The 25,247-nt window shown below is 40.3% G+C and overlaps 1 protein-coding gene across 23 annotated transcripts in view; it reads left to right on the forward strand.

Moving 5' to 3' along the window:
- Positions 1–25,247, forward strand: part of IQSEC1 (IQ motif and Sec7 domain ArfGEF 1) — a 692,283-nt gene that overhangs the window by 551,423 nt on the left and 115,613 nt on the right. For 3 of the 23 annotated variants that reach the window (XM_027818917.3, XM_043550595.1, XM_043550603.1), the window contains exon 1: positions 23,906–24,687. The exons of 18 other annotated variants lie outside the window; for them this stretch is intronic. In XM_027818917.3, coding sequence (XP_027674718.2) covers positions 24,623–24,687 — 65 coding nt within the window. In that variant the 5' untranslated portion in view covers positions 23,906–24,622. Of the gene's footprint in view, positions 1–16,498; positions 16,557–23,905; positions 24,688–25,247 lie in introns of those variants that run through there. 2 more of the 23 variants (XM_043550599.1, XM_043550591.1) reach the window with 2 other exon arrangements.

Here is a 25,247-nt window from a genome sequence, read left to right on the forward strand (position 1 = left end):
CACCACCCCGAACTCCCCTGCCCTCTATTCAAACCCCCCCGCTCCCTGCCCCTGGGAGCCAGCCACACCACTGCGCAGCACAGAGCACCGGGTCAGGCCAGGCTCTGCAGCTGCGCTGCCCCAGGAGCTCGCAGCCCCGCCGCCCAGAGCATGGCGCTGGTGGTGCAGTGAGTTGAGGTGCAGGGGAGGGGGAACAGCAGGGGAGGGGCCAGGAGCTAGCCTTCCGGGTCAGGAGCTCAGGGGCCAGGCAGGAGGGTCTTGTGGTAGGCGTTCCGCAGTGCCTTCACTTTGACCTTGCACTGCAGTGTGCCCCAGTCATGGCCCCTTTCTGTCATGCATCATGAAATCTGTCCATAGGTATCATAATTCCTACGGCTGGAGCGCAGCTGGGATTGGACAGCCTCCTCTCCCCAAATGCTGATGAGGTCCAGCAGCTCGGCATTGCTCCAAGCGGAGGATCGCCTGGTATATGGAGCAGGCGTGGCCACCTGGAAAGATGCACTGAGACCACTGCACGCATCACCAAGCAAACAGGAAGGAAACTTTCAAAATTCCCAAGGAATTTAAGGGGTGGGGCTCACGGTTGGTCATCTGAGGGCAGGGCAGTAGAGTTCAAACCGATGACCAGAGAGGCGAGAACAGGCATTGTGGGACACCTCCCAGAGGTCAATCGCAGTAATGTAATCAACCAGGGTGTCTACACTGGCACCACGGTGGTGTGCCCCTGGCGCAGAAAGCTCTACGCCTCTCGGGGTGGTTTTTCACTGCTGCAACTGCGCAGTTCTGCAACTAAGTGGCTTGGCAGTGTGTACACCTCGGGAGTTACAGCCCAGAAATCTGCTTTACTGCGCAGAAATTTGCCAGTGTAGACAAGGCCTAACATTTTGTATTTCCTGTTCACTCACTCACTCATACAGGGCTGAATCTGTTCCATTATACAGGTGTCAATTGGAAGCGACTCCATCATAGCAAATGGATTTTGACTACTGTAAATGCATATAAATGAGATCTCCATAATGTTTTGATACTCTAAAATTTCCCCATTCTAATATCAGAATGTCCATTTTTATATGTATGCAGCCCATGTACACTGTTAGTCTTTCTGGGAGGATTGTACATTAGAAACTACAGTTCAAAGAATATTTCTAGCCAAGAGCTACTGTTCTAGTTCCCCATATTTCATCAGGCAGATTTTTACATAAATTCTCCCTAAAAAGATTTGTTATCATTTATAGATTTTGCTTTAACTTGCTCTTTGTTATTCTGATATGTGTGGAATGGCATTAAGCAACCATAAATTGCCCCATAGCTGAGGACCAAAGAGTATCATTACAGGCCCCTTATTTATACCTAAAAGAGGGTAAGGAAAACCTTTTCCAGAACCACATTTTGTCTACTGCAGACTTTTCTCTCCTACTGTGCTACATTAAATGAAATGCAGAGTATCTCACTTGATCTTATATTCTCTCAGATGAGAAAAATTACAGCTTACTCAAATGAAGAGCAGGAAGAAAGTGTTAGACATATGGAGTGCCAATATGCTGAAACCTGGAAAGCTCTGAGCATTCTTCCTCTGACTCTTTTTGCAAACTGACCTGTATGCTCCTTAACAGTGTTAGATGAAATAATATTCAGTCTATTTGATTTAAGAATTCTGATCTTTAAACAAAATGTCAGATTTACATGAAGAGACAGAGGCAAAGACACAAATGTTTCCTAAAGCCAAATTTGCTTTTGCTTTATCAAACCAAGCTTGTTTAACAACAGCATTATCACTTGTGCAATGTTTTGATAAGAACTGAATATAAATATTGAGCTTTCTCAGAAGAGATTTTTATTTTAATACCCATCTCCTGCTCTCCTAGGCTGTTCTAGTCACTGCATCAGTGTTATGATAAAAGCATAGAGAAACAAATCTATATCCGGAGAGACAAATAGTGCATTCTCTGCTTTTTTAATCTTTCCTTTTAGACAGACATTCAGAAACTTCATTCACAGACAAACAGCTCTTTTCCTCAGATAAACTTTAGCCGGGCAGGCCAAATTGCTACAGAAAACAACAGTGATGGTACCTGCAGGGGCCAGATGTATTTCCTAGAGTACTTTTTATTATCTGCTTACTGATGTTACAAAAAAAATTTAAGCTGTAGGGACTGTGTATAGAAAAAAGATATTGAATCTCTCCGATTAAAATTTGAGATACTCTTTAGGGATTGTTAACAGCTTTTAAATGGAATGAGGCAAGTAACTCAAGAGAGCATCCCCCAACAGGCTTCAGCTTTTGTTCCTGAGATAGTTACCTCTTATTTTTTAAAAGCTGTAAATCTGAAGCTATGTGAGAGGTCAATAAGATTCATTTATGAAATCCAGGAATGCATATAGACTGATCCTGTCACCATTATATATAAGCAGTTTCAAGAGCCTCAGCAGTAACAGAGACACAACGAAGGAAGCATTGGGCCCTTGGAATATCATCATTGTGCTAACATTGTAATTGGAGTAATGAGCTCTGCTGACTGCTTCCCAGCCTCTTTGCCCTACATTTAAATGGTCAAATTAATACCTTATAGGATGAATTTGGCCTGGTTTTCTAATATGCAAACAATATTTGTTAAATCACCAAAACAAGGGCTAAGTCTGGGTCACTTAATTCATGTAGTCACGTTGAGATAAGGCACGCTGGAGTTGAGAGAGGAGCATAAGAACCGTACAAGCAGTGCAGCACAGAAACAGTCAGATCCTGGCTGTGCGCATGAGGAAGCAAGTGGGATCTACCTAAAGTAAAAATCCCACCTAAGGAGGCTTTTGGGAGCACTTCGTGTTCTCATGCTGGGGGGGAGAAAAATGAAAGCATGACTTCTGCACCATTGTCAGTCTTTGCCAAGTTCCTTATTAAGACAGAAGTTGGCCCATTCCTTATAGAAAATAGCCAGAATTAGATGGCATTGTACCTCTGCTGTTTCCATGGACTGAGGGAGACATTATGCTCCTTCAGTGAATTTATTAAGCCCTTTTTTAGATGACGCAGTCTTTGAACATTCAGTATGTTCCCCAATGCTTCCTGCAACAGAGGCTAAACTGGTTCAGGGGCTAATCTCCTTGGGATTTAACACAGTTCCCTCATTCTATCAGTGCCATTTAAAGAGGTAGCTATGACTCCCTCATCCCTAGGACATGCAGCCTGTAGCCTAAGACCATAAGAATGGCCATACTGGGTCAGACCAAAGGCCCATCTACCCAGTACCCTGTCTTCTGACAGTGGCCAATGCCAGGTGCCCCAGGGGGAATGAACAGAACAGGTAATCATCAAGTGATCCATCCCCTGTCGCTTATTCCCAGCTTCTGGCAAACAGAGGCTAGGGACACCATCCCTGCCCATCCTGGCTAATAGCCATTGATGGATCCATCCTCCATGAATTTATCTAGTTCTTTTTTGAATCCTGTTATAGTCTTGGCCTTCACAAAATCCTCTGGCAAAGAGTTCCACGGGTTGACTGTGTGTTATGTGAAGAAATACTTCCTTTGGTTTGTTTTAAACCTGCTGCCTATTAATTTCATTTGGTGACCCCTAGTTCTTGCGTTATAAGAAGGAGTAAATAACACGTCCTTAGGTATTTTCTCCACACCAGTCATTATTTTATAGACCTCTATCATATCCCCCGCTTAGTCATCTCTTTTCCAAGCTGAAGAGTCCCATTCTTATTATTCTCTCCTCATATGTTGTTCCATACCCCTAATTATTCTTGTTGCCCTTTTCTGAACCTTTTCCAATTCCAATATATCTTTTTTTGAGATGGGGCGACCACATCTGCATGCAGTATTCAAGATGTGGATGTACCATGGATTTATAGAGATATTTTCTTATTATATTTTCTTATTATCTGTCTCTTTCTTAATGATTCCCTACATTGTTATATTTTTTGACTGTATCTGCACATTGAGTGGATGTTTTCAGAGAACTATCCACAATGACTCCAAGATCTCTTTCTTGAGTGATAACGCCTAAACCTAATCTGTCATTCTAAAGTCAACCCTAATTTAGCATGCTGTGGTCTAAGAGGGTTCGGCCTTCAGATCAGCTACACTTGTGAGGTTTTTATGAAAATGAAGACCCCAAGACACACAGGGAAAACAATGTAAAACCTTTATTCTTATTAGCGATTTATTAATAAGTCAAGCAAGATCACACACATTCTTGTGTAACAAAGGAGAAAGAGATAAAACAGAATGTCCAGCACTTGCATTACTCACATCAGCCTTTGTGAGAAGCCCAGAAGTAGGCCAGGTGATGCCTAAGGAGTCTATAGGTGGTCATAATCTTGGTGTATCCCAGTGTGTTATGCTGGGAAACATTCTTTATACTGGGTAATACTAAAGCCTGCTGCATCTTGTGCATATTCATGAGGGTTTCAGGACCTTTTCCTTATCTGAACTTTCACACCCAATTTCTGTTGGGGTCCTTAGTTCCTATAGGTTAATTGATGTAATGGTTAATCTCATTAATATTTATGTCAATTAATTGTCGTGGTGCTTCTGTCAATTAATTGTCGTGGTGTTATTCCCGCAGTTAACACATGTAAGTTTCAGTTATACTTATTCCTTAAATTTATCCTTGAATACCAATAGCCCTTATTTGTGGTTTCATACTTCCTACCAGTCAGCTTTCTTATGACTGTTCTTAATCTTGTGACTTGCTGTCAATCGCCTGTTAGTTCCTTATATGAAGCTACTCATGTCAAGCTAGGGCTTAGTTATGCTAAGCAACCTATCATACAGGCTTAGGGCCTGCTATTTGTCACTTATAACATAGCCTTAATCAATACTTTTCTTACCCAATATATATGCAAGGTTACCGACGTTCATTGGGCATCCAAAAACACTTACGAACTGGAGTCCATTCCATATTTAATTTCCTGTACTTCTAACTTTAATGGAACAATAGTACACGGAGCCTTCACTTTTACTTTTAATCTTCTATATAAATTGTAAATAACTCTATAACAATATATTCCAGAAGTGATCTTCTATAGACCATGTCACACTGTATGTGTGCATGAGCATGTGTGTGCACTTGTGTGTCCGCATGTGCATATATGTAAAATATTCACTGTGTTTTAAAAAGTACAAATACCTAAATGTATTCTACAGGGTAAAATTGACTGAGATATTTTTTGAAATATGATGATAAATAATAAAATAGTATACTTTGATTTTATGTGGATAATTTTGCCTTGACATATATATATATATATAAGTCCAGATAAAAAAATTCTGACTTGAGTTTGAATTTGCCTGAGTGAGGAATGAAATAGTGACATTTTTATGCAGTGATTTATAAACTGGGAATAACAAATTCCTTAAAGAACTGCAATGTTATTGTTATTTGAAAACTTTACAGTATCTCTGGGTTGTTTTTTTTTACTAATACATTTAAAGAAAAGTATTCATTAGTTTATTTTTTAGAAATATATGTATTCAAAAACGTGTCCAAAGGCTGTGCGTGCCATTGCAGGTGCGACGCAGGGCCCTCCACAGGACCATCCTAGTGCTATGTGTAGCCAAGCAGAGTGCATGGAGTAATCTTCACCAGATGTTGCATGAATGTATATTTCCACTACATGTAATCAGATTGTATATGAGGCAAGGATTCAATGTGTATTCTCTGATTATGTAGAGCGAATGTATGCATGTGTGTGTGAGACCCACACATACCAGCAATGGGCAAAATAGCTCAGGTAAAATGCCCCCCCCCCAAATGTTCTCCCAGCAGCCCAATAATCAAACCAAAGTTGAATTTCTGAAACAAAGTGCAAATGATTTCTCTCTCACGATTCCTACCTGTGTGTGCTGCTACTGCTCTTTGGGGCTGTGACCAGGACTGAAAGCCATAGTGCCAAATTACAATTTGAGTGGTGACTACTGTAATATTTCTGACCCAAACAGAGACAAGTGGCAATTGTTTTAAATCTTGGCTTCAATATGGTTGCAGGGGTATCAGTCAAGGAAGAATCAGGCACAATGAATGTTAAATGACATGAAAATCTGAGCTAGGTACCATGCAGATAACATCAGGATAGAGTTGTTATTCTAAAGGTTTATTCCTATTATGTGCATTTCAGGCTTTGCTATTCATAATAGGGGTGCACATCTAGAGAGGAAGCATTGAAGCACAGGACTGGAAGTCACGCAATATTTATTGGCAGTTCTTTAGATTTACTCTTGGACTTTGGGCAAGTCCTAGCACGTTGTCTGCGCAGCGTGGGGGAGCTTGTGCTGCCAGTGTGTGTTCTGTTGCTACACAGAAGACTTCGCTCTCCTTTGCTGCCTGTTGTGTTCTTTTTCGTTAGTGTTGAATCCATTAAAAATATAAATAGTATATACAAATAAGGATATTCACTCTGGTCCAACTCCATTTGGACAGTCTGCAGTCCCTTCCCTTCATCTTACATACAGCGAAATACCTGAGGCAAAAAACAAACAAACAAACAAAAACCTTTTACAAAACTTCTCATTAAAAGATAAGACCCATAAGTTTAGAGAAGAGTGTCCCAAGGGATTACTCACACTTCTGTTCAATTTCCAGCTGGAAGTGGTAAGAATGGAATATTATCTATTCATATATTTGTCTGTATCCCTCTGTTCATCAACGACAGAGCCTATCACCCTAGTATCTGAGTGCTTGTGTAGATGATGCACTTGGGTTTGTTTTTTAGCAGTAAAAAGCAAATAGGAGTAGTTTTCCTCAGAGTACTCCATAGACTTTGCAAAACTCTCCACAGGTGCCAGTATGCATCTGTGCAGTTTCCATGTTGAAAGGACAGGTTATGTGTTGTATGCCTCCATCAGAGGAAAAGATCCAGCTGTGAGTACACAAGAGACCCACAAAGGTGCTTCTGCAGCATGTTCAGGCTTCTCATCCTGAACTTCAAGACCCATGACTGTATTCCACTTTCCTTTCCTTCTGTTCCCCGCCCAAGCTCACACCCTGGCTGCTGCTTTTACAGACATCTACCCAGCCTCCACTTGCACTTGAAAAAACATCTCTCTGACTGAACATCAGGCAGTTCAGGGGCTTTGCTGATTCCATAATCCAGGTTAAAGCAGGGTGAATTACTACTATGGTATTCAGCCCAGGTTAATGCATTGTTGTTTATAATACATAGAAGAAGATTAACAGTGTAAGCAAAGAAATAAGGTGATTGTTGTATCATTTTTCAGTGATAAGATCTGTCATATGTGGGAGAAAAATTACTATATAAATGTTGTGTGATGAATAGCAAAAAAAATTGCTCTATATGTGATGTAGGAGAAGACTTTCTGAAGATGTCATGCAAGAGAGATATTCCAGAAAGATTAAATAAAGTATTTTGCTAAGAATTACTTGTATGCATTACAAGAACATCTGAAAGATCTTGCTGGCAGTGGGAGGGGAGTCACTGTGAAATCAATACAAGGAATCATAGAATCAGGTCATCAATAATTTTATCTCTGACCTTCTGGTAGAAAGAAAAAGTAAACCTAACAAGGACATCTTTTCTGAAGTGAAATCTGGCTAAATTTGTGATATTAATTTTAAACAAGTTATCCTTGTTTTTTTTAATTACTTGCAGTTCACAATTTAAACAATAGATGGTGGAATACCCAAGCTGGTGATCTAATCAGATGATATTCAAGGATACTAAATGTGCTTTTTGAAGTTAGGTATGGATAACTTCCCTTTCCCTCAAGGAAAATCTTGAGTGCTATTCCTCTGATGCCCAGTGTTTGCTACAACCTCCCTGCCCCAGTCACTTGGGATCCAAGCAGGGAGGTCTTGGATAAATATAAATTTAAGGACATGTTTTATTATGAATAAAGAGATTCCTTCTTTGACTACTGAAGAGTACAACAAAAGTCATAACACTACCAAGGTAGAATATTTTACATGGTATTCAGCCCCAGAGCAGTTATCTGCTCATGGTGTATGAGAACAGGTTGATTTGTTATAATACCTCTTAAAAAATACAGGCTTAGGTGTCAAAGAAGATTTTATAGTGCATCTTCACCAGGGAAGGGAGCTCAAACACCAGTGAGTGAGATTCTTCTACACCTTGCCCACATTCCACTCTTATACCAAAATAAAACCTGGGGTAAATGTATTGATTTCAGCAGACTTCAGCTTATACCACGATTACCAAGAGCAGAATCTGGCCCAGTATGTTCAAAAGAAACAAATGTTCTGATGATAATTGAAAAGACATTTGTCACGAACACACTGTTGTGCAAGACCAGTTGTCCTTCAGGTAGAAACTTCCCCAACAATCTGCCATGGTCTCTGAGATGTCCACTCCATCCTCTACTATGTATGTGCATGGTGGTTGTGCAAATTAATGTTTTGTTACATTTATTGTGGGGGTAGATGGAGCTCAAATCTACATTTCAAGTTTGGGAAGCATTTTCTTACCAGACCTTTTCTATATTCTCTATCCATTAGACTTCCAGCCTATGAAATAGCCAACTCAGATCATACGGGTTTTCAAATACCCAGGCAGCTATCATGCTCATTCAATCGGAAAGCCATTTTCAGCCTCTTTAATTTTCACTTGGACTTTCCCCCAAGTTTGCTTAGGATAGCACTATTTGTAACCTCAGGATTACACCCACATGATATATGTCAACAGCAAGTGGTATTACACATAATTGGCCATTTTCTGTCCACCATTGCTACAATGCAATCCCATTGACTAAATAAAAGGCCCTTGCAAAGAAGTTAATTTAGTCTTCTAGATGGCAGGCAAATGAGCTTTGGGCAGTTCTAATGAGATAAATTCAACCCTAGAGGATGGGGAAGCATCTTTACTGTGTTAACATTAAAGGATATAAATGGATAAAATTATCAGGGCTCTTCAACTTGTTTTTAAAGTAACAATTGCAGAGGCCCTTTAAATCCACAATGTCTGTCTTCAATATTAATGAGGGTAGATAGTGCTGATACAGCGAGTTCATCTGATAAGATTATAGTGAGTACATAATCTATTGCTATTTAAGGATCATCCAATTACAACAAATTCTCCCTCATCCATTTTATTAGTGCTCATTCATTTTAACTTGCCAAGATGCAACAGTTTGTATTCAGACTTCAAATGGATTAGAAAAAAGACAAACCTGTGCAAGAAGGAGAAAACGTATTTGGCTTCTTGTAACAATTTCATTTACTTTGCTGGCTACTTCATGTTTTATTCTGCAAGTTGTTCACAACCAGCTCCTCGGAGAGTTGAAGATTCTTTATAGTGGAAGGTAACTTTCTGCATTTGAAAGGCCTCTTGGGTGCTCAGCATTAACTATACAATGTTGTTAATTAGCATAATGGATTTCCATTTTATTTTTATCTCAGGTTTGCACAGACGTGATTTAATGAATGAGTTCGGGGATAGGACAAGAAGTCAACCAAATGTTAAATGTTTTCTTCCCAACAATAGATAGATTGTCAAGGGACTCTCTTGGATCTCTACGACTGATACAAACAAAATGGGATTATTTGTATTATTGTCCACAACCTAAAAACAGTGATTTGAAAGTACATTTGCATGTAATCTAATTCTCTCACCTCCCTCCAAATACTTGTGAACAAAATGGAGCTGTTGCCAGGAACAGTCTCTTTTGGATTAGCAGAGGTGTCATTAAAGGGAAGATTTATTACAAGCAAACTTTTCCATCCGGTACATTGCAGTGGGAGCAATAATGCTCACTGGTCAAAGGCCATTGATTTATTTTGTGCATGATGATGCTTCCTTATTGTATGCCCTTTTAATAGAAGCCAATATTGGGTAATAATTTCAACAGTTTGATTGCTTAGTAACATCTTAACATCTTGCCATTATTTCTATATTCTGGTTGGTGCACAGCTGTGGCCAAGTATTACCTAAGTTAAACTTCACTAGTTATGCCTGGCCTCACAGTTTAACTAAAGGGCAACCAGCAAGTAAAAGTTTTAAATACCTTTTGTTTGTCACCTAATTAATAAAGAGGCAGAAATTTTGCATGCTGCATGTGAGCATAAAGACAAGGCCTTTCATGTCTTAGCATGTACATATCAATCCATCATCATTTGTAAGATATTTTTACTACTCAGCATCCTGCTAGGGATGTCTTACAGATCTGACAGGCAAGTCTGGCATAAACCTGTTTAAAGAGAGAGCTATGTTCTGCTAACACGCAGAGGGAGATCAGGACAGTTTCTGAGTGTTCCCTGTGGAGTGGAGTGGAGTGGAGTGGAGTGCAGAGTAGGCAGACCTATAGCCTGGCCCTCCACCTACTGATTGGCAAATCTTGTTGGTTTGCTGTGCACAGGTAAGGGGAGTAAAATCCTGCCCTCTTAAGGAGGTGAAGAAATTTGCACTCAAGAGCTTCAGACAGGCATTCTGCTGGCCAGTTTTCCCCCTTAAAGGCACAGTCTAGCTCCAAATTAGAAAGAAAGAAAAAGAAAAATTTGAAGATACTCTCTTCTGGTGGCATTGTTTTGCCAAATGTGTACACTAGTGGCTGAGCAAATGTTTTTGAATAACGCCACTGGTGCCCAACCAGTTTTTCCCCCCCCCATACATAGATTGGAATTTTGGATTTTCACCCTTTCACAGTTTTCTTTACAGCTACAGCTTTAGAGCCTCAGAGTTACGAACACCTCGGGAAAGGATGTTGTTCATAACCCTGAACAAAATGATGTTCTTTCAAAAGTTTACAACTCAATATTGACTTAATACGGCTTTGAAACTTTGCTATGCAGAAGAAAGATGCTGCTTTTTGTCATCTTAATTTAAATGAAACAAGCACTGAAACAGTTTCCTTCCCTTGTCAAATCTTTTAAAAACTTTTCCTTTATTTTTTTAGTAGTTTACATTTAATACAGTACTGTAGTTTATTTGCTTTTCTTTTTTCCTTTGTCTCTGTTGCTGCCTGATTACATTTTTTCCAGTTCCAAAGGAGGTGTGTAGTTGTCTGGTCAGTTTGTTAATCTCGTGTTCATAACTCTGAGGTTCTACTGTACCTGCTTACATATGCATCACTCTGTTCTGTGCCATCATTCCCAGAATGACAGATAGCTGAGAGCAGTATGGAGATACCTGTGGGTCCACATAACAGAACAGGTATGGGAGTCTCCTTGCACGCTAATTAATTATTTACCCTCTAGTTGTGGGTATCCCAATTTTAAAATTCCCAATGTATTGTATATAAAATCAGAATAATTTCATTTTGTACTTCCTGATAATTTCCTTGCTCTTTCATGGGTTTAATAATCTCTAAAAAGATGATTATCTCCTCTCATAAAATGCTGAGCGTCCTAGAGTCCTGTTCTCTGAGCACTCCCAATGCACCCAATTACTTAGCGAAAACAATGAGAGCTATTTAAGCATGCTGCACTGCTTGGGGGGTAAATCCACTGTGCTTCAGTTGCTTGCTGGACCGGCTCTAGGCACCAGCAAAGCAAGCACGTGCTTGGGGCGGCATTCCGGCCACCCGTTTTTTTGTTTGTTTTGTTTTGGGCTTGGGCAGTTGCACACTCGGAACTTGGGGCAGCAAATTTTTTGCTTGGGGCGGCAAAAAACCTAGCGCCAGCCCTGGTTGCTGGAGATATCCAAGCAAAAATATTCCTTTCCCTTCCTTTTTAAACTTACTCGGTGGTGGTATGGGAAGTTTCTGTCCTGAGGGGTTTGGTTTATCTCTTATTTCCGCTAATCATTTTACTTGTGTTTGAAAACAAAATATCTTTGAAATCTTCAACTGGATACAGCGGTCACCATGGCAAAAATCAGTATTTGCTACTGTAGTCCACACTAGAAGAGAAGGGGTACTGAAGATGTTACAGCTGGTTCTCAGACAGAGTATAGGGAACAACTCTGCTGCTGCTGTGTAATCACCATTGGCAAACATTAATTTTTTCCTGGGCACTATTGGTTGCATTATATGTAGGATCTTAAGTCGCAAACCAGCAATTGTTCTGCGTGGGTGGACCGTTGAACCCACACGGAGCAGCTTGAGGGTTCAGGTCCTTATTGTGGTAAGCATGTGTGATTGCCAAAAGCCAAGCAGTCTTTCTTGTATGCACTTGAGTTAGTCAGTCTTTTATCCAACTGACTAACACAGTAACTCTTAATATTGATGTATTTGGCAAGCACAACATGAATGTAGATAAGTTTTCTTCCTGCATTAATCACTCTTATTATATTGGTTAAGTATATTAGCATGGTAATGCGGAATCTACTCAAATGTTTTAGTCTAATAAGCTGTTACTAAATATAACTCCCTTATCATAATTCCCTCCATATATGATTGACTTAGTTTTAATGGGACTAAAAAGTGATTTATGATGTGTTTAAATTAATATTCTATCTTTGGGTGGAGGTTTTATTTATGTATAGGCTTTCAGTGGTGCTCAGCATTGTAGTAACATGATTGAATTGACAGTAGCTGCAGCAAAAAAAGAATTCCAGTGCAATATAGGCTTTAATCACATGAATTTCTCTATTCAGAATGTATACTGGACTATATACTATAGTGGAGTGTGCCATATTTACTTACAGATGGTGCATACGATGCATATAGCACTTCATTATAACATGTATTTATATTTACTGAGCCAGATCACAAAATGCTAGCATAAAGAAATAGCATCTTATTGGATATAAATATCCACATTCAGAGTATTTTTTCATAAATCAATCAATAATGAATTTTACGAGCTGTCAGATGGAGCCCGGTTTGAATATCTTTTTGTGATCAAGAATAATCTTTTATGTAACACACAAAAAATCCCATTCTGAAAAATTTAGACAATTGTAGAGTCACGTTGCTAAAAGCATTCATGTGCTTTCTCACAAGCATGGATTGTTCATGTAAAACACACAATGTGCATGTACGCACACATATTTCATTGTCAAAAATGTGGACCATACTAAATTTAGAAAGTTAAAAAGAAGTATAAAACAGATGACAACTGGGGCACAGGACTTCTCTGGGGGGATTGGGAGGCACTTAAGGGCAGTTCATGGCATGAAGTACACCCAAGGAGCTTTAACCTCAGTTTGTCATAAATCCCAAGGAAATGCCTTGTGAAGAGGTCATTATTACTGCCATCAGATGAAAATGAAAAAACTATAAGTGTATTGATTTTTTTATGGGTGATTCAGTTGGTATATACAAGGCATTTCAAAAGAATTAATACCCTGACGTTAGCCAGTCAGATCATATGAATCATCTCAACATCCCACTCCTCTTTTATTCTAATGTAGAGATATTTTATTTAGTGAAAGTGCTGCTTACTATTTAACAGACTACAGTGTGCATAATTCCACATCATCCTCTTTCAGTGGCTGTATTGTAGCTGTTCAGCAGTTATACCTAGTAATTCCAGAAAAAGTCATGAATAATAATTATATACAGTTTTTAGTACCCATTACATTCTTGCTGTTTGCTGGAAACATTACCTTAATGGCAAAAATATGTTTGATATATGTTGCCCTGCCTTTCTGTTATGCCATCAGTACACATATTGGTTGCCACATCAAGAGTGGTTGCTATTAAATGTTTGAAGTTGAGATAAATATCTCACTTGGTAATAGGAAAGAAGTACAACTCCTTTTCTTTTTATGGATACAAACTAACACGGCTGCTACTCTGAAACCTGTCACTTGGTAATATTATTGTCATGACCTGATCCAGTCCCACTCTTTGAACGGACACCAGTTTGTTGTGACATGATCCAACCACTGAGTCCCATGTGCTTCTAAGCCCCTTGCTGGGTAGTGACTGGTCCCTGTTCCTAACTCTGGTCTCTCAGGCACACTCCCCCATGCCTTCTTGGACACTAGAACCCTGTAGTCCACTTGCCTAGACTCCAGAACAAGCGACTCAGCTCTCCGGAGCCCCTCCAGTTGCTTAGACACTTTCTCCCTGGAATCCACCTGGCTGTGGGAGCAGTGGTTTCTTAGTTACACCCTTCAGGAACAACATGGTATTGAAGAAAGGAAACACAAGCTTAGCAAAGGAATTTCTCATACACGCACCCTTTACTCTTTAAAAACAAAAGAGTTACGAATCTATGGAAAACAACAAATTCCTGACGGCAGTCCCCCTCTATGTCCTCACCACCCCTATGATTTAATCGAAGTCCCTCCTCCTTCCGCTCTTTCCATCTGGGTCTTTGGTTTTCTGGTGATGAAATGACTTTGTTATTGTTTTTATTACCATAGCACCCAGACATTCCAGTCATATTTGGCTTAGAGAGCATACCTTTTTTAAAGCAATCTCTGATACCTGTGCTTCTGCTGGATAATTTCCAGTCGTCAGACCTTCTCCCTTTTGCTTCCTTCCCCCGTGGGCTTCTGGGCAGAGTCAAAATCAATGGCCCTAGTAGTAGCAAACCCATTATTCCACTGGGGTAGAACCATTCAAAATTGATTGCTCTGTCACAGCTTCCCACACACAGTTTCTCCACTAGGTGTCAACTTTCAGCTACAATAATGAATGCTCAAAGTCACTCTGAAAGTTACGTTGAAATATAACTTGGCATTCACAAAACCAAAATGGAATTCATAAACCGACACAGACCTATTCCTCAGTCTGTCACAACTGTATCCTAGGAAAAATTAAATATCCTGCCTTATGCTGTATAGTTGGTATTTCAGTGAGAGAGAGGTTTATTTTCCATGAACTATGAACTCTGGCTAGGATGGAACTTCAAAAGTGTGTCTGAGCTGAAATTTCCACTCTGAGCTCCACTTGAAAAGGTGAGTCATGGAGAGGAGACAAACCTAAATCAGAAACAGTGTGAAAAGCGTAAATTATCTTGAACTTAGAGGAGCATTACAGGAACATAATACACTGAGTAGACGCTGTGCTCCAAGTTAGTACTTTAGAGCCTGTGGCTGCAAACCCCTCTTGACAGAACAAATCCTCAGCCATGGGAGTGCATCCATCAATTGGATAAATACCATAAATTAGAACTGCTAGCATAAGTGAGGTCTTCCAGGACTGGTCATTTATTTTGGAGGAACAAAATGTGATAGAGTATTACACAGTAGGGAACTTAGAATCAGGACTTCTGGGTTTTATTTCTGGACTTGATACTGTCTCACTGTTTGACCTTAAGCAGGTCCCTTATCCTCTCTGTGCCTTGCTTTTCCTATCTGTAAAGCTGCTTTATCTATCTCACAGTGGTGTTGGCAACCTTCTTTCAGTACCACCTTGCCACTTCATATGGCTACTTACATACATACTTACAAGCTTGCAGATGGGGGGAAACGAAATCCAAGCCCAAGCAGTAGAGTTGTCTGAATCACATCTACGCATCTACAAACATGCTTACTTTTTTCCTTGGGTAAGACCACTCCTTTTTCCAAAATTAGGACCCCATTTCTGCAAATGTCTTCCAGATATAGAGAGAGTTTTCTTCCAAACCCCATTACTGCTGCTCTCAAAAGGCCAACAGGGCTCGCTGTTGAGGCCAGAGGCTGATCATCACCTCTCTTTTCTCTCCCCAAGGGTTAAATATCCTGTGTTATACGAGGCACTGTAGTTCAGTAGTGTCATGGGGTGTTGTCAAATTTCCTCCCACACTCTGAACTCTAGGGTACAGATGTGGGGACCTGCATGAAAACCTCCTAAGCTTATTTTTACCAGCTTAGGTTAAACTTTCCCAAGGTACAAACTATTTTCCTTTTTCCCTTGGACTTTATTGCTGCCACCACCAAGCGTCTAACAGATATATAACCGGGAAAGAGCCCGCTTGAAAACGTCTTTCCCCCCAAAATCCTCCCCAAACCCTACACCCCCTTTCCTGGGGAAGGCTTGATAAAAATCCTCACCAATTTACATAGGTGAACACAGACCCAAACCCTTGGATCTTAAGAACAATGAAAAAGCAATCAGGTTCTTAAAAGAAGAATTTTAATTGAAGAAAAAGTAAAAGAATCACCTCTGTAAAATCAGGATGGTAAATACCTTACAGGGTAATCAGATTCAAAACATAGAGAATCCCTCTAGGCAAAACCTTAAGTTACAAAAAGACACAAAAACTGGAATATACATTCCGTTCAGCACAGCTTATTTTATCAGCCATTTAAACAAAACAGAATCTAACACATATCTAACTAGATTGCTTATTAGCCCTTTACAGGAGTTCTGACCTGCATTCCTGCTCTGGTCCTGGCAAAAACAACACAGACAGAGAGAACCCTTTGTTTCCCCCTCCCCCCAGCTTTGAAAGTATCTTGTCTCCTCATTGGTTATTTTGGTCAGGTGCCAGTGAGGTTATCTTTAGCTTCTTAACCCTTTACAGGTGAAAGGGTTTTTTCTTCTGGCCGGGAGGGATTTAAAGGTGGTTAGCCTTCCCTTTATATTTATGACAGGTGTATAGGCCCTACACTGGCCAGGCAGTCAAGCAGTTAATGCAGGAACTACCAGCCAATGTTGATTGGCAGCCTCACAGCAGCTGGGAGAATAACAGAGCTCGGAAGCGGAAGAGTAAGGTGGCTACCAGAGGAGCAAGCAGGCCAAAGAAAGAAGGTCCTGCCAGCAAGCTGGTGAGTAGCTGCCCAGGAGTGACAGCACCCCAGAGAAGGGATGATCAGAGCCCTAATCTGCAGAAGCCAAGGGTGGTAGGAAGGAAGTCACGGTACAGCAGGAGAATTGCTGAGGATTGATTCTGCCTGCCTGGGTTAAGGGCCTTGAGTTGGAGCCTAGTGAAGTGAGTGTACCTAGGTTACCCTACTTACCCCTCTACAGAGACTTAAGAGCCAAAAGAAGTTCCAGGCCTGTTGAGGACAAGGCCCCGCATACCCCTGCCTGACCCCCTTGCCTCCAGAGTAGGACTATAGAGATTCAGACAAGAAAAGGTGGACTGACCACCCTGACGAACCAAACAGACTCTGCTCAATGCTCTGTCTGGCCAAAGGGGTGCTTATGCACTGCGGGATCAGAAGTTCTGGATTCTATTCCTGGTTCTGCCACTAACCTGCAGAGTGATCTTGGGCTTCAGTTTCCCCATCTTTCAAATGGGGTTAATGCTACATCTCTTCTTTTTTAAAGTGCTTTTGAGATATATGAATGAAAAGTACTTTAAGACTCTGATCTACCACCCACTGAAGTCAGTGGAAAGATTCACATTGACTGCAATAGGCTTTGGATCAATTCCTAGAAGAACATAGTCTCTAAGGTGCCACAAGTACTCCTTTTCTTTTTGCGAATGCAGACTAACACGGCTGCTACTCTGAAATAGTTTTGTTGTTGTTGTTGTTCTATGGGGATTCACTGTTATGTCTACTTCGTGGCAATAAATGTGGTGCTGCCAGTAGGCATTTCCCAGCTGTACTGTACTTGTTAAAAAGCATCACAAGTTCATTTAAAAACAGAAGCAAAGTTGGAGCTACCTGCCATTTAACTCTGATTTTTATTTTATTTTATTTATTTTTATGTTCAGATTTTTAAAAATAGGCAAGGCAGAAAGCTAAAGGAAATGAAGGAACTTATTCAAGACATCTGATTAGAAATTCCTTTTAGGGAGACAAAATGTACAGTATGTGCTCTTTGTATCAATGCTTAAAGAGTGGCCTGCTATATTGCAGAATCTACATGGGACTCCAGCCTATGTGAAAAATCATCACCATACATCACATTCTCTTGCAGTTGAAGAACCAAGGAAACATTTATCACACCAAAAGATGGTCTCTAGGAGATAATATTCCATACGTAATACATTCACGTTGCTAGAAGCCCAGAGTTATATAAGGAATATTTCATTTCCCTTAGCAGTAAAAATAGTGGAGAGAGGGTATAGAAGGCAGGGAATTCTTCTTTCTTATTCTCTTCCCCTTTTTGAGAATATCTGACCCATATGCAAGTGCGTACAATGACTCTGCCATACTTTGTTTTTTTTCCTTCTAGACTAGCAAAACTTATTTATGACACAAAATGTGTTGGAAATGAACGAAGATATTCTCAAAAGCTGCTCTGTGGAAGGAATAATGGGCCTTTTAACTGTCTTATGTGTTTTTTTTCTAGGATACAACTAACTCGTATTTTAACTCGTATAGAAAGAACTCCCCTGGTATGGTTATATTGTCTTTTGGGTAATCCCCTTGGTCTATCCAAGCAAAACCAAAATAAATACCCATTTCAAACTTTTAGATCTATGTGAATAACACTGTATTGAATGTGATTAAGTTTGGAATTACTCTTAACCAGGGTAATAATTAGTGTAGATTTAGATGACATGTATAAATTGCTGTGCGCTTGTAATTACAAATTACATTTGTTGCACTCTGGGGGTTTATAAATCCTGATATTTTAGCTATTAACACATTAGATTAGTGATTTATGCAAATTGTTAGATAAACTAAAATTTCAGTGTTGTGCTTTACATGAGTTTATATTTCTACAGCAGGAACAAAATAGGGTCCATTTTAAGATTAGTCTGTTCTGCCTTCCTGGCTGCCAATGACGTTCTCTGTCAAGTTAGTATCAGACATGCTAATAGTAACAAAAATGGAGCATTGTTATATGTTAATTGGTCACACACACGTGAAAAATGTAGAGTGATAGAGCACTGAACATTGTTAGCAAGTGCCACATTAGACCAATCAGTGTGTTTTGCATCAAGTTTGTTTACTCCCTTTAGTACTGGACTCATCTGGTGACAGTGGGAAACTGAGGCAGCGAGGTTAAAGGCTTGATTCTGCTCTTAAGGCATGATCATGCAAGTGATTTTCTTGTTGCTACTTTCTTTGATGCTTGAGGATAGCTGTATCCTGATGTCTTTGAGCTACCATAAGAGCTGATGAGATTACAATAGATACAACAATGTTGTTTAAGGCAGCTGTGAGGCTATTCGCTTTTACAGGGAAAACACAGAGGCTTGAACTTGGAAGGTAAGTAAAGGGGAAAGTGATTTTTTTTTTTTTTAATTCAGAGGAGGTCAGCAATGCTCGTGCACCTGCCGGCAGAATCTGATGTAGTAAAATGTCTATCGGTGCAACACCTACCCTCTTGCTATGGACTGTGCTTGAAATGAACCCAGACATTTTTAAGTGAGCTGAGCCATGGAGCACAAGTAACACCAATGAGGAAAGTATAGCAGGGAGTTTGGAATATATTGTGGTGTTACTTAAGGGGTATTCCCCCCACTTCTCTCTATTTGTATTTTCCTCTTTATGTAAGACCATTTAGTAAACATATGCCCTATTTAAAACTTATAATGCATCAGAACCTTAACGAAAATGAACCTAAAAATTAAGTTTGACTTCTATTAGTTGCGTAATTTATTTACTTTTTAGGGACAGTTTCTGGCTAGAGATCTGCACAGGTTTATGCATATGAAAAGGAATAAATATAGTTGTGTTAACAGTGTGCATATAACTAGGCTCCTAAAAAGCACTGTGCCCTAAATCAGTCAAGTTTCCACCTCTGTGGAAAATCACAACCACAGGGGTTGCTTGACTGAGAGCTGCTACCAGCAATTTGGGACCTGGTTTGGCCAAAAGTGGGTGTGGTATGGCCCAAAAAAACCCAGCATTAGTTTGTCTGTCTCTCGTACCACACAGATATTCCTCTGTATGGCATGGGCAGAATTTGGTTTTTGATGTTTAATTTCTCCTTATGGAAATATATGAGGGGAATTCTATCTTGAATACTTAGGGAATTTTTATGTTTAATCCCTACATTGTATTTCAGGGGTAGGAATTACAATTTTAAAACCCAAAGTGAATTTACAGGTACTTTTAGCAGAATGATCAAAACACCAGAATTGACATTTTCGGGTTCTTTAGACTCGGGGAGGGAAGGAGCTGAGCGGCTGATTCAGATAGTTTTTGGAACAGAAAGGCACCGCTATATCCATTTCTGGTTCTTTGTATAAGTAAATGGGTTTCTGACCAGGCATGTTCATATCTGTAGAAGGAGGATCCAGCTTGAGGCTTAAGGCCTCGATTCAGGAAAGCGCCCTCTTCAGTAAGCACTTAACATACATGCTTAAATCCCATTGAAGTCTAGTTAAGCACATGCTTAAGTGCTTAAATGAATCCAGGCCTCACTGTATTGTGCACGTGCTAAATAGTTACCCAGGTAAAAGAAAGCTGATGTGTAATGCGGTACTATATTCAGAAAATGAACCAGACATGGTGGATTTTGCAAATTGATGGGATCAAAATTCTGACTTACAGCTAGTTGGAAAATGGAATTTCCACCCCATGGGAAATTCTAGTACCTAATAATTTGGTTTAATTCCTAATCAGATCAGAACAATCAGATCAAAAGTCAAAATTTCTACATCGTAATGTAGTAAAATATTAAATATTACATTTATTATAATTCAGTTCAATTTTAACTTCTTATAAAATAAAAACTTATCAAAATGAAAGCGTCACTATCTAAATGAAATGAGGAAGTTAAAATGATTCATTTTGTCTTTTTCCAATCAAAAATGTCATTGAAATCAACATGTTCCTGCAAAAAGTTTTGATTTTGGTGAAACTGTATTTTCCAATGGAAAACAGTTTTGTCAAATACTTTTCAACCAATTCTACTCATGTTACCTAACCCTTTCTTGGCCATTCATTTTTCCCCACCAAAATACAATGCAAAATTATGTACCAGCTGCCAATATCTAAAGTGAGTGTAGTTAAAGTTTCCTTTGATCTTTTACCAGGAGGAGAGATATTATCGACTACTGGTATTCCCCCTTATAAGTATAAGGAATGCTGTACTTGCTCAAACCGGTCATGCCTTATCTACTGTAAAAATGTTAAAGGCACTCACTATATGGGAGAAAACAAGATATACATGTAAATTAAGGGAACAGTTGTGCCTTGGTGTTTTTTGGTTTTTTACACCTGCTTTATTTGAGCAATGATTTTAGTGTATTAGTTAACAAAGCCCAAAGTAAGTTCTATAAAGCTACGATTGGCCAATGTTTTCCTTTGATTTATTTTCATGCATTCATTCTCAAAGGGCATAATTCAGATTGCTTTGTTGCTGTATAAAGGTTGCATAAAGGTTGTGCAAATGATTTGTGAATAAGACCTTTTGTAGTAAAACATAAAATGTAAGATGTTTCCTACATTTGTAAAATTAGCTTCCAGTTCTCTGGCAACTTAATGTGTACAAAGAGAGGGCATGGTTAATAGTTTGTCATCTTATGCAGACAAGATGCTTATTTAGACAAAATGAAGTAATTTGGAGAGGAAAACAATTTTACACTCCCTTGGAACACATTCCCTGGTAGCTCAAAACACTTATAATTTGCATTACTTTCTTGTACAGAACCTTAACTGTATGCACATTAGTTATTTCCGTGCACTATAACTTCATTGTACTTGCAGGCTACACCATTTGCCTGTTAGTTTCAGCATGGAGTTTAAGGTGCTGTCTTTTTTTTTTTTTTTTTTTTTTAACCTATAAAGCCACAAATGGTTTGGGACTTGCCTACCTCAGTGACTGCCTCTCTCCCCATGCTATACTGCTACAGCTGTGATCACCAAAAAGCTCCTGCTCTGGTTTAAATGGGAGCAGGCAGCTGATAGGGTGATCTCTAATAGGGGGTCATAGACTCTGGAACTGACTTCCCCTTTTGGATCTTCAGAGCTCAGATTGTTGATGTTCCAAATACACTGTAAGGTTCATCTTTTTCTTGGGAATCTGGGGAGCCAGGCTTGAAAAACATAGCTGGAGTATGATACAGAGTTGTTATAGTGCATGATCATTATTATAGTGAAGGGTAAAAAATACACTGGTGCGAGAAAAAATTATGTAATTCAGTTTTAATGTCCTAATTTTTGTAGCTGTGCGCATACACAAAGCAAATAAGAGGGGCTCTTAAAATAAATTAAAGAGGGAGAATTCTGCAAAACTCTGGGAGATGTGATTGCTTCTATTTATGAGTCACAGCATAATGGCCTGAATTCAGATTTGCTATTTTTAAATATTAGTTTTATTATTGCAGTTTCCAGATACCTGTTAAGGATCTCGTACTTCAGATGCATCTGGTGCAGTTAGGTGAAAAAACTGGTCTGGATAAACTTAGGTTTACATACTGTATGTTCTAGAAAGATTGTAGTATGTTCTCTAATGCTTCATTTTGTTCAGCTTCTGATGGTGCAATCAGGTCTGATCTTAAACTTATGAGGCTATCTCCTAAGAGCACTGATAGCACTGAGAACTTACATGGTCCATATTTAAACAGCAGCCATTAGGTACAGAGTCAAGCATGTCAAAATCCTCAGCATACAGGCATGGTTTTTAAAGTTCTTAAAGAAAAAAGTGGCATAATTATTTTCAAGATAGAGGGTAATGACCTCGTTCATAGGAAAATGGCTGTGTTGTGGAGTGAGTGGTGGAATGTTGAGAAGTGCAGGGGACTGGGAGTCAGGAATCCTGGGTGCTAGTCCCAAATCAGCCAATGACTCCCTGCGTCACCTTGGACTAATCCGTAAACTTCTCCATGCCTCAGTTCATCCATCTGTAAAATGGGGATAAGATTTCTCAACTCTATCATCAGCATTAGCTATACCACCAAAAATTCCATGGGTTTGGATGGAGGGCTGCCTGGGGATATGATGCTACAGAATCTGCACTCCTTCCAGACCAGGAGTCAGGAGAGCTGAAAGGAGAATATGGCTCTAAAACACTATTTTCATTATTCATTCACGCATCAGCAGCCCTTAATATGCCCATTCCTTTTTTGTATATTTATTGTGTGCTGGTTTCTTCACTGGTCTAAAAGTGCATTTTCTTCCTTCTCTTCATTACGCTCTACGATAGTAAAGAATAGTTTAGGTGTTTTTGCAAACAACAAGTCATCACATAGTAGTGAAATACACATGCTGTATAGAACACAATCAACATTTGAATTAACGCTCCCACAAATATATGTTGCACTAATATCCAGAGTACTAACAAGGAAACTAGACTTTGTTATTTTGAATGACAGGATCCAGACTACTGACAAAATGGCTCATAATTCCATGGTCACGTGCTTTGAATTAATATGCGGAAAATAAATGGAATTTTTGTGTCACCAGTATTTTGCAATGTAGCTCACTGCTTTGAGTTATGTTGTATGAAAGCAGCTGTATTTTTTCTCCAGTTCTTATTCTGGTGTATTTAAAAATATTTTTAGCCTTGCTATTTCTGGATACTGTGCACATGGACCATTTCATGGAAGCTTAAATGTAGTTGGTTAGAAGCTCCAAAAAAGAAACGCAAACACACCCTTCCTCTTTGTCACAGGGAATCTGTTCTCTGATAAACTGCCTTTGTTTGCATTCACTGCTTTAAAAGAAAGATTCAAAATACTTTAAAAGATAATTGATAGAGTTTTTTAAGTAGTTAAAAAGGTGGGCAAGGAAAAATAAAGCTTGTCAAGCTGTCACTGTGTGAATGAGGCAGATATCAACAAATTATGAGCAAAATTATAAATATCTCATCAAAACCCATCTTGCAAAATCCTTTAAAGTGAATATTTTAAAATCTGCTTTAAAATTAACCCCAAACCAGGAATTCTTGCTCTAAATGAGTGAGTCTTTTAATCTATAAGGGCCTTTCTTGCATTCCTTGTGCACACTACTTAAACTCCCACTGCAGTTATGAGGCTTAATTCTGACCTCACTTATTCCACTGTAAACAGGGACTAACTCTGTTGAAGTCAACGGGAGTAACACTGATGTAAAAAGAGTGTGAAAGGAGAATAAGGCCCAGGAGGAGTTTGGCATTTTGCTAGAATCCCTTGTTTTGCAGTAGTCCCCATGCGTGCATCTCTTTTGGGAACTAATCACTACTAAAAACCAATCTGAACCGGACCCAACGGAATGTATGTGGAGTATCTGATTTGTAATTAATGGAGATTTGAGCTTATCTTAATGCTCCAGTTTTAATTAAGTTTGGAAACAATTATGAGAGGCACTCCACGCTTGCAGAAGGAGAGAGATGCTAACAGACACCTGCCTGCTCCCAGGCGGCGGGGATGTGTGGATTTGAGGGGGACTGAGAGACGCTGCCTTTAAAGCCGCGCCAAGTGGGTTGAAAGCCAACAGCAACGTCTGTTGTCACCGAAGCCGAGCGCGAGCCTGGGGAAGGAGCCGCCACCCAGAGTCGCCAAGCTGCTGAATAGCAATGAAGCCGGCTGCCTCTCCTAGCCTGAATGCAACGATTAATGGAGCCTCTGCTCTCCCCCGCCCCCCGACATGAGGAAGGGGATGGGGAGCAGGAAGAGGCAGGAGTAGCCTCCTCCCCCCGTCACATTCCTGCAATGCCCAGAGCTCGCTTGACTCCAGCCCCTGCTCTTTTCCTGGGGCGGGGGCCGCCTCCTTCCCCTTCTCTCTGGCAGCCAATCTCCGCTTAATCAGATCAATGCACCCCTCCCCGTGCAGGCATTTGTATTCCCTGCCTCGCGTTGCTAGCGGAACAGGGCGGGAGCCGGGAAGGGTGGACCGGCTCGTGCCTTCTCGGACCCGCTGCTAGCAGACTCACCCGGAGAGAGGACTGGGGGGCGGGGGTGCCCACGTGTCACTGTGCTGGCCTGGACAAGGGGAGCTGAGGCGAGCCCGCGGGAGGCTATGCTGGCCGCCTGGACACCCCCTCTCGCTACTTCTCTCCAGCCATGTGGTGCTTGCACTGTAACTCGGAGAGGACTCAGTCCCTGCTGGAGCTGGAGCTTGACAGCTGGTAAGCTATTGCCGAGTTGCGTTTGAGGCGCTGGGAAGCGGCGTGGCTTGTAAAGCAGGCTCTCTGCGTGCAGAGTGCTTCTCGCTTCCCCCGTGTGCCAGGGCCAGGCAGCGCTCTCGGGAGCCGAGAGCATCTCTCTTGTCTAGCCGCAAACACAGGTTGTGTATGTGTGTGGGCTCAGCTCACCGAAATGTGTGGCTGCAAATACACCAAGGATCCTGTGGCACAAAGGGTTTTGTCTTTGGAACTTCTAGCTTTCGCTGACTCCTTTTTTTTCGTGAGGCTTTAATTGTGGGAAGAAAAAAAACAACAACCCACTTCCACCTGGAATTGCCATCAGTGTGGCACACGCTGCTGGTGTGTAAGGAAACGATTTTACCACCACACACAGGTTACCCTTCCCCAAAAAAGCCCGAAATTTTCAAAAGCACTTTCTAAAGCCCACCGTGTATAATGATGTACCTCTTCGCTGAACCATATGTGCATTTAAGGATTTTCTTTGCATAGGGCTAAAGACATGGCACTGTGTAATATAATCTGGCTAATTACAGCCAACTGTA

The sequence above is a fragment of the Chelonia mydas genome, chromosome 7, assembly GCF_015237465.2.
Source record: "Chelonia mydas isolate rCheMyd1 chromosome 7, rCheMyd1.pri.v2, whole genome shotgun sequence".
Classification (NCBI taxonomy): Eukaryota; Metazoa; Chordata; order Testudines; family Cheloniidae; genus Chelonia; species Chelonia mydas.